Here is a 10604-nt window from a genome sequence, read left to right on the forward strand (position 1 = left end):
TGAAACACATCATACTCCTTTGACATTATTATAGGAAGTGTCAATTGATAGGCTACTAGTTCAATTCTCTTTGTGACTTCAAATGATCCTATATGTTTCGGTGCCAATTTACCCTATATTCTGAATCAAATGATATTCTTCCATGATGTAATTAGCAACATAAAATCCCACACATCAAACTCCAAAGGTCCTTTTCCATTGTTAACATAACTTTTTTATTGGTTCTGAGCCATCTTTATTCTTTCCTTGATCACTTTAACCTTATTGGTAGTAATTTGTACCACTTTAGGCCCTAACAATTCTTGTTTCCTGCTTCCTTATAGGATACCAAAGTGCGGCATTTCCTTCCATCCAATGCTTTAAAAGAGCCATTCATATTGTAGCTTGATAGCTTCTATTTATTTTACAATGTTTTTTTTTATAATAAAAGCTTGGGTTTTACATACATGGTTTGCCTAAATAATGAGTGAGATGTCTGGTTTGAGAACCGATATAGCTAGTATTCCCATATGGATTTTGGAGGGAAGAAGACTTGTAAAATGAACTAATTAACTTGCAAAAGAATTTATAGCAAAAAATATAGATGAAAAGGCTAATGATTTTGATGATAACAATGGTGGTAGGTTTCAGCCATATAGAAACCAGAGGAATATGAAGTTCAACCTCTTGAGCAATTAGGCCACTAGAGAGTAGTAAGAATGATAGATTTTAGGATGGTTTTGATAGAGATTTGGCTAGTATTAGGATGAAAATCCTAGTTTTTCAAGGAAAAAAAAATCTAGAACTTATTTAGATTAAGAAAATAAAGTGAAGTTGATTTTTTACTGTCACCATCACTCTAAGGTCAAAAAAGAAACAAACAAGTCATAAATTAATTTTAAACGGCTGTTATAATTGGTTATTTATTAAAATTATAAAGAGGGTTGTTGACTTTTAAAATAAGTTTCTTCCATTGTAATTTGGTTATGTTTTGGGTTGTTATAAGACTTATCACTTGAGATCAGTTTCAATTCATCGAGTTAGATTAAAAATCTAGGTCAATATTTCTTAGTTTTCTAATGTTATTTCATTTATTGTCTCATTTCATCTCATTTTGTTTCATTATCGAATTGAACGCTACCATTAAACTTTCAACACATAAATTGATAGTTCCTTAAAGGTATCTTTGAGTGAAACATGAGTAGAGTGTAAACATGTGAGAAAGCAAGTGAGGATATAATTTTTTTTTTTACTATCAACATGAATTTTGTAAAATTATAACATGTATCCTAATGAAACATTATTAATAAGAGAGAGGGACAAACATATAAGGGTTCTAACTAAAGAACACAAAAGCCTAACCCATATTCTAGGGGTGGTGCAGAAGGAACTTCATTAGTTAAAAAAATTAATTAATTCTAGGTAAACTTTAGAAAAGAAAGAGCATTAACATTGAAAGAATACAAGATGAAAGAGAAAGGTTACTACTACTCTCATGCAATGTTATTAGAAGTGAGTGTTGGCAAGAAATAAGCTTGGAAAGCTTTATAAAAAGCTCATAAAGTATCCATTGTTCCTATTAAATACTTAAGGATGAATATTCTTGAAGAGAGAAGGAATGATACAACCTATATAAGGGTTAAACAATCAAATTTGGGTTTTAATGTAATCTTATATATTATTCAATTTTACGCTAACAAGTATAACTCTTAATCTGACTATTAAATCGGGTTGAAATCTTATTAGAGATTGTAGAAGATATTTTTATATATTGGATTAATATTTCAGGTCACTCAGAGTTTGATAAGGCATCACAATACATGTTAGAAAGTGCTATATAGATTTTGCTATTGGTTGCCTTTTAACTTGTTGACTCCTTATTTGAAAACGATTATTTTCCTAATGATACAAGGATATTCAATAGCTTATTTTTGAGATTTTTCTAATTCTACAAGGATCTTTAATGAATAGTAACATAGTTTTCAAATGTGGCTATGATTCTTTTAATGTTCCAAAATCATTTTCTCACAAAGATTCTTTAATTATCCTAGCTACACAAGGATATGAGGGTTGATGATATTTAACGGTATATCACATTGTTTGTTTTATGCAATTTTCTTGTTAAAAAAAAACTAAATGAGGTGGCAATAAAAGAAAGTTAAAAGATGACAAAATAAGGTATTTGATTTAGCAATCAAAACAAGAGTTTTCTTAGCTAATTTAGGACATTAAAAGACAACTACAATTATCCTAGGTCTTTTAGGATGCTAAATTCAACAATAATGGATTCTAGGTAATAAAGGCAATTGTTAAGAGTTATTTAAACTTGTTTCATGAAGAACTATATTTATTATTTGAGTTTTATGTTATTTTCATAATTTTGGACTTATTTTAGTTTAAATTTGGACTTTCACTTTAATTTTGGTTCATGACAGTTCATTAGTAGTTGTTTAGGGTTATTAAGTGTTTTGGGTTTTAGTTTTTGTTAGGTTATGTTTTAGGCCTTGGATTTATAAACCGTTAGGGTTATTTGGGAAGTATAAAGACTCCATTATAACAACTTATTTCAGTTGAATGAATATTGTTATTTTTGTCATAACCTTGTGTTTGTGTGTGGGATGATATTTATGTTCTTCTTCTTTTGAAAGAATTGAATTTGACTTATCAAATAACAATTGTTTTTGAGACATTTTATAATTCTCATTCATGATTTGCTAATTGTTAGATAAAGATTTATATTCCAATAATATTGGTATCTTAGTTCAAGGTCACACTCCTTCATATCTCTTTATCTTTATAATCACTATTCATATCAATAACATTATTGTTAATTTTGATGAATTGTTTGACTCTGCTGTGTGTATAGAAAGTTCTCTATTATAACTATTGATACCTTGTCATTCTAATGATTTTCTCTTTTTATACCATCGTTGTTAGGCTAATTAAACTATAATGAGTAGCAATGTCTAAAACTCTGAAGGTGTTAAAATTGTTATTAAAAGATAAAGCTGTAACTCACCAAAATATGATATATGCTTTAACAAATTTTTGTCCACCATCTTCCGTAGTCAAGTGAAGAACATCCTTTACCTTGTAAAGGTAGTTGTCGAGTGTTCCAAGACAGTGATTATGATATGCATGCAAATCATTATTGCAAGTGATCTTTTTGCTTGTCGATGGCTCTTTTGGACTGGAGATGGCTCAAACACCTACTAGAATAAATCACATAAGGTAGAAAATAATCAACTATGAGTAGCTAAAAGCATTTGATGTAGAAGCAGTAGAAACACATTCATCTAGACTCTTAAGTCACAAATTTTCATGATTTTAATGATCCATGAATTGATAGACTGATGACTCATTATCCTATTTCTTTTCAGATTATTTTCTGTATCGGGTCTAAAAACTATATATATTAAAACCATATTCTATAATTAATTTGAACGCACAAGACATCCCATGATAATTTGAATATGTCAACAATAACAGTAAATATTCTATCTAATCATTAAGAAAGTATAAATGTTTAATTCTTTAATTTTCTAGGTAAAAATTTGATGGTTAAATTTCTTTTGATTCACCATAAGAAGGTATTAATCTTAGTTGATAAACAAGTTAACATGAAAACATAAAAATAGCAATTTAACTTTTATATTTATCTTGTAATACTTTTCTCTATTTTGAATATTAAAAAATAAAATAAAAAAAGTTTTGAAACAAAATCAACTAGTGACCTTCATTATCTTGGTAGATCGAGAACCACAATACCATGAATGGTCCACCACCATTAATATGATCAATTGAACACCATTTTTATGGTCATTGATCTCAATTGATATAATTAATCTGGGTTTTGATCAAACGGAGGGAGAAAATAGGTTTAAAAATGATCTCTTATTTCTAACATTAATCATAATTTACCTACATTTTATTTTATTTTGAATTTCTTATGATTAGATTTGTTTTTGACAATATTAATTCTTCTTTTAAAGACCCATTTATTTTTCCACACGAAATAAAATAACAGCCATGTCGTTACTTGTTCAATATTTAAGCTGAAGTAAACCTTAAGTTACCCAATAAATAGAATTGCACCTTAACTTAAAAGGAGATTTAATAAAGGGTTGGATGCTAAAAATATGCTCTCCTTTTCAATTTCAATTTGGACGACCAATAATTTTCCATGTTACACAAAATAATTAGGGATGCTAACTTCGTAGTTTTCTCGGCAAACACGTTCAAGTTTCTTAATTATGTAATTAAATTAAGAGTGGATGCTTATGTCATAACTAGCGACAACTTGTACTAGATATTTACTTGGTATCACCAAGACTTCAACGCAAAACTACAAGAGAAAGATATAACAAGAAAAAATATTTTAAAAAATAATTACCAGATATTATACTTTTAAACATCCTCGAAATACTTCTATATAATTGCTGCGACCGTAAATTGATGAAATAATTACTAGGCAGACAGACATGTGCTCTTTTTATTCTTTTCTTATTCTTCCTCTCATTCAACAAGAACTTAATTGGCACGATGAGTCAATTATTTGCATTATCAGAACCTGCACTCCTGTCCAGCTTTTGTAGAAAAGGTGGTTCAGTGTTATGTTCTGTGCTAGTAAAGATAAAAAAAAAACTCCCAAAAGGTGTGCTCCGTTACATTTATTCGACCTTAATCACACACACAGAAAGCAGGCATGTCGATGTTGAATATGTAAAGGATTCAGAAGGAGGCAAACGCATATGGCCGAGCAGTGAGGGATCGTAATTCATTTTCTTCTCTCTTTTGCATCATAGGATATCGGATAGCTCGTGAGCAACGTATGTCGTATTGGACCATCCACATCAGTAAAACGACATTGTGTGTGGGAAGTATGTCTTCATCTCGCGTGTATAGAAGCATCAAATCAAGGGCCCCCCCAATATTGGCATTAAAAAAGATTAAAATAGTTACCATGTTATGTCAAAGACTTTATGGGATATCTAATCAAATCATAACAAAAGGATTAAATAATGCATTCGGTAAAGCTATCTTGTTTCTTATCATTCACTGAAGAAAGACATTTCTCCCAATATTTGTCACGAATTCGGGTTTTCTGTTCTACCACTGTTTGTACTTCAATAATAGGAACCTGGGTGGGGGGGAGGTGATAAAACGTTGGTAAATAAATAAGGGGTACTGTTAGGGCATCATTACTGGCTCGATAGTGAATATATAGATAATACAAAAAAAAAAAAAAAAAACTGGAAATAAAGTCTTGCTTTGAAGAAAGCTATGATCATGGCACTCCCATATCTTAATTAGTAAAAACATATGCTTTATCTAACAAATTCTACAATTCAACATTCACCTAGCAGTATAAAAAGTGGAAAAAAAAGATAAGAAAAAAAAAAAGGGAACTTAAATATTTAAGGAGGTAGTTTCCAAAGATTTCTGAATAATTGATGATTTTATGTAGGAGAAATTAATAACTAGTCAAGCCACAACATAAGAAAGAAAATGCAGCCAAAGAAGCCAGCGAGATTTGCTTTTCATGAAAATGGTTCATCCCCTAACATATAGATTCCAGATTGAACTTGGGAAGGAGTAAAACACAAAAAAACAATAGAGTTAATTACTCACAGAAATGTGTTCTTTTCTTTTTTCCCCCCCAAGGTTCTTTTGATTTCAACCGCAAATGGAATTTTTGTACTAGCGGAGAGCTCATTATGGAAATGAAAGCACTTAGTCCAAGCAAGACTTTTGAGGGTTTTATGCTCTCTTCATCACCCACACTTGAAAATGGTACATTTAATTATCGCCTTTTATTCATACTTATCAACTCCTTGATAGCAACCTTAGAACAACTAGCTAGGTAGCTCTTCATATGATGTGGTCCTCCTAATCTTGCCAGCCTATACGGGTCGTGCTCAGCTAGAGAGAGAGCGCATGTATAAATTGAAAGAAAGAAGGAAAGGACGCAGGGGAGGGGGGGGCGGGGGTGATAAATGAAATTAAGCCTGAAAAAATAGTTTTGTAAATAGGACTATTACCATTTCCAAATAAGAAGACACATGGGGCTCTGCAGTTATGATGGCATGAGGGGATTGGCTAGGGTAGTTTTGATGATAGCATGGTGGATGACATAGTATAAACCACCAGCAAAAAACCCTCTTTGACAATGAGTTTGTGATGGTGATATTGTTGAATGAGAGAGAGAGAGAGAGAGAGAGAGAGAGAGCTTTCCTTCCTTGTTTAGCTTCTGAACCGATAAGCACGCATGGGTTTGGAGGAACCTAACAACATTTTCACAGACTTGATAGAAAGACACAATTGAGTGAGTGAGAGAGAGAGAGTGATGGGGTTTTTTCTTTTAATTGAAAGAGACATGTATCTATACATTCACAGTCAAAGCAGCATTGGCTCTAATGACTCATGACAGGCGCTCACAGTACAGGCCCTTTGGGTGAAGGAAATAATTGTCCTTTCTTTCTAGGGCTGCACACATCCGCTGCAAGATTGAAAATGAAATATAACTATATATATACCATAAGATCAATCTTGTCTTGAGACAGAAAAACCAGCCCTATCCCACATTTAAGCTCACTCATCTTGTAAATTTTAAGACAATATTGGATTGAATACATATGATGTCCATGCAAACTCTCTTGGTTTGTTGAAGGGAGGGATCGAGGAGTTCACTATCATAGTCTCACCTGCTAGCAACCACGTGAAGGAGCACTAATACTAGGTGTTTCCTGTCCACTCACTTCCCACAACAATGCTGTTTTCTTTCTCTCTTTCACTTTCATGCTTTTTAATCCAACTTTTTATACAAAAGAAAAAAAAAAAAAAAAGATAGTTCCTTGTCTCCCATAAAATCCCCTCTCCTAGGGTGCCTTGACTCCCACCAACATTATTCAAATCCCTGCATAGCTTCCCCCTTATCTCCCATTCTTGCACCCCCATGGACATGTAGTACTTGTGCTGTGCTGTCTTTCTCGTGCTCTAGTCGGGGAGGTAAATGGATATTCCCTGTTTCTCTCCATCTTAAACTCACCAAACACATACGCATATGCAAACTCGCTGCTCTCTGATAAAGGGAGGGAAGGAGAAAAAAGAGGGAAAAAAAAATGACAAGTAAACAGTAGTAACAATTTGCTGTCTCTCACTTATGATTTCCATTTTGCAGAGAAAGTGAACTTGAAAAGGATACATGGAATTGAACTAGCTAGAGAAGTAGAGAATACTCTATGCACAGGAGGCAAGTTAGGTAACACATTGGTGCACATGTCATTCTCAAGCGACTAGTCCTTCCAAGGGAGTTCTACGGCGGCTAGCTAGGTATTGTTTGGTGATATCGCAAAGCTCAAATGTTTCCATTAAGCTACAATGCCAACAACGCCATCTCCTGTAGTGATCAACAAGCTTATAACATGCCCTTGTTCATGAGTGATATCATTTCCTATCCCAAACAAGATGTGCCTCCTCCTTTATCTCTCTGCTTGCCATCTCCTTTTATCCCTTGTGATCAGCGAGAATTCGAAGACCATCTTATTTTTCTCCAACAAAACTATGACCTTTTTTTTCAGGAGCAACCCTTGAGAGCTCAAGCTACTGGTACTAATCTATCCGAGAGTACTGTTTTTAATAACATGGCGGATTCCAATAAAAGTGACGTTATTGAGCTAACCGGAATCTGCAACAAGAAATCCAACAACAGCACTGATCAGATCCTAAGAAAGAGATCTTCAAAGAGAGATCGTCATAGCAAGATTAACACGGCTCAAGGACCAAGAGATCGGAGAATGAGATTGTCACTAAAGGTTGCCAGAGAGTTCTTCGATCTGCAAGACAAGCTACGCTTTGATAAAGCTAGCAAGACTGTTGAATGGTTACTCATACAGGCAAAGAATGAAATCAAGAAACTATCCAGTGGCTCCCCCCATATGAATTATAGCGGCAGTGATGGCACCAAGAGTGCATCTTCTACTTCTGAGTGTGAAATGCTGTCCGAAATCAATATTGAAACTACCACGAAAGGGAGGAATGTTTCCAAAGGTAGATCCTCACCATGTGTCAAGAAAGAGAGGACTAGGAAAGCATCATCTCGTAAAACTCCATTCAACCCTTTTGCAAAGGAATCAAGGGAGAAGGCAAGAGCAAGAGCAAGGGAGAGAACGAAAGAAAAGTACTTGTGCAGTCGAAGAATCGACAAATTGAAGTTTTCTGAAGAATCATCAAACAATGAATTGAATCAATTCGCAGGTTGTTGGGATACTCCATTAGAAACTGGTGATCAAGAATCTAGCATTCACAATTTTAATCCTTCCTTAGAAGTTCAGCTGGCTGAAGTTGATGTGGCAATCTGTCACGAGCGAGAGAAATTAGGTACTCCAGAGGGCATGATTGATGAAAACTTGGTGATTATGGGCAAGTACTGGAGTCATCTGCACAACACTGGAACTCCTGAGGAGGTAAGCTCCGAAGAGAGGTTTCTTTGTTTTCCAAGATGTTCGGTGCTGATGATATATATATTTTAATTTGCTATATGTATTGCTTACTCTATGTTGAAAAAATACTTGTTATTCAGATTTCTGACCATCCCATATATAATTGGTTGCAGCATCAAATCTCAGATTTTCAATACAAGACATGGGATCAGGCATGCACCATTGGCAGTATGTGCTAGCATGGATATTCATCTCTCTGACCACCCTTGAGTTGTCAAGTGGACAAAGATTTGAAGAATACTATGTATGGTTTGTTTATCTGGTTGGAGCGTGTGTGCGCATATATGTATATATATTTATTTATTTATATATTATGTATGTGTTTTAGCTTTGCATCAGTTGATTTTCAAGCGATGTGCTTTCTCAATGATTGTTAAGTAGTTTATTTTTAATGAAATCAGGAGTTGTGTGTTTCTTGTGTCTTAGCTTCACATCTTAGCTTCACATAGTATGAAAGCATATATACAAATATTCGTTGAAACTTGAAAAGAGGACTTCACATTAATAAAACATCACAGATTTCTCTGCCCTTTGTTTTGTTTTGTTTTCCTCACCATGCATACAAGTTATGTTAGAGTCAGATTAAGCACACTCATATATAGACTCTTTTGGAACTTAGTTCCAGGATTCAAATTGTTGAAAATAAACTAGATTTATGATTTTTAAAAAAATTAGAGAAATCGATCAACTAGTGAAATTAAATGAATCGATTTACTAGTTGAAAATTAGTCGATTAGTTAAGCTAGTAAAATTACTTTTCTTATTCGAAATAGATTTTTCTTTAATTAGTTTAATTCCTTGATTGTCTAGAATTTTAGATATATAAATAGATTTGTAATCAGAAGCATAAAACATATGTATAATAGAGAGAAAAAGATGTTTTGAAGAGAAAACACTCAATAAAACATTCCTTCCTTTAAAATTTTTTTCTTGTTCTTTAGTTTTTCTTGTTGCATTGATGTCCATAAACTCCTACCACACTAATTTTCTTTCAACAAGTGGTATCAAAACTTATTTTTTATTGTTTGACATGGTCAATACAAACTTCCTACTTCAATGTCTTCGTTTGACAAAGAACAATTATGAAATTTAATGTGTTTATGTAAAAGCTTGGCTAGGTTCCTAAGATATGTGGAAAATGGCTAAAAAAGGTTTACAAACGCCTATAAAAAGAGTAACATTGACTTCGGCCTAAAAGGATGCCTTGTAAAAGGCATAAAAGAAAGATCAACATGCATTAGCAATTGTCCACTAATATCTAGATGATGCCACTTTTAAGATAATGGCCAGTGTAACAATCGCCAAGTAAGCATAAGAAGTTTTGCAACAAACAAACTAATGAGCTATAATGTCAAAAAGGTGCATATACTTCTATTAGAGAGTATTTCAGACCACTTTGCTAGAGTATTGGTTGTATACAATTTTATGAAAAGATATGAGGATAAGATGGAGGAAACACGTGTGGTAGAAAATATTCCATGCTTGTTGCAAAAGAAAAGCTGTTATATGGCAATTGCAATAGAAAAATCACAAAATATGGACTTCTTGACAATTCAATAACTCATAACAAAACTACAACCCATGGAAAAGGAGGCGGTGACATTTAAGATAACATAGGTGTGCAAGAAATTTTTTTAAAACACTATCCAAAAGAGAAGTAAGATGGTTTTAGATATATCTAAAGGAGTAAAGGACATAGACAAGGCAGGGAAAAGGTGGAAGAGATAGATCTAAAAGAGAAAACCGAGACAGTCTTTATAGATGGAAAAAGTAGATTTGAAAAAGGATACTGAATGAAACAAACTGGTTGACTGATTCAATTGATGGTGGCAATCCAATAACCAAGTTTGACAAAAAAAATAGTTAAAAGTCACAATTTTAAAAAGATAGGTCATTATACTAGGGATTGGTGGATCCAACTAGAAGGGGTGAAGAGGATGTCAATCTAGTTGTAGAAAAAGAAAGAAAAAGACAAGTTTATGGAGCTTGAAGTATCAATTAAAGGTAATGGCACATTCACATATCATTCAAAGGTTTTTATCAAAGAGAAATGTACAATTTTTATTAGATTGAAGAATGGTAGTTATTAATTTATTGGTGATGTCTATTATATTATAACTTTAA

At 33.1% G+C, this 10604-nt stretch overlaps 1 protein-coding gene across 2 annotated transcripts; it reads left to right on the forward strand.

Moving 5' to 3' along the window:
* The first annotated feature begins 6794 nt into the window (after window positions 1-6794).
* Window positions 6795-8893, forward strand: LOC105116942 (uncharacterized). Of its 2 annotated transcripts, XM_011014453.1 has the most exons (3): window positions 6795-6987; window positions 7160-8444; window positions 8594-8893. In XM_011014453.1, exons 2-3 carry the CDS (start codon window positions 7341-7343, stop codon window positions 8657-8659), a joined length of 1170 nt encoding a protein of 389 aa, XP_011012755.1. In that variant the 5' UTR covers window positions 6795-6987; window positions 7160-7340; the 3' UTR covers window positions 8660-8893. The 2 variants fall into 2 exon arrangements, with proteins under 2 accessions (XP_011012755.1, XP_011012754.1); XM_011014452.1 differs by having other exon boundaries at window positions 6795-8444.
* The last annotated feature ends 1711 nt before the right edge of the window (window positions 8894-10604 follow it).

This window comes from Populus euphratica, unplaced genomic scaffold, assembly GCF_000495115.2.
Source record: "Populus euphratica unplaced genomic scaffold, PopEup_1.0 scaffold1121.1, whole genome shotgun sequence".
In the NCBI taxonomy this organism is placed as follows: Eukaryota; Viridiplantae; Streptophyta; class Magnoliopsida; order Malpighiales; family Salicaceae; genus Populus; species Populus euphratica.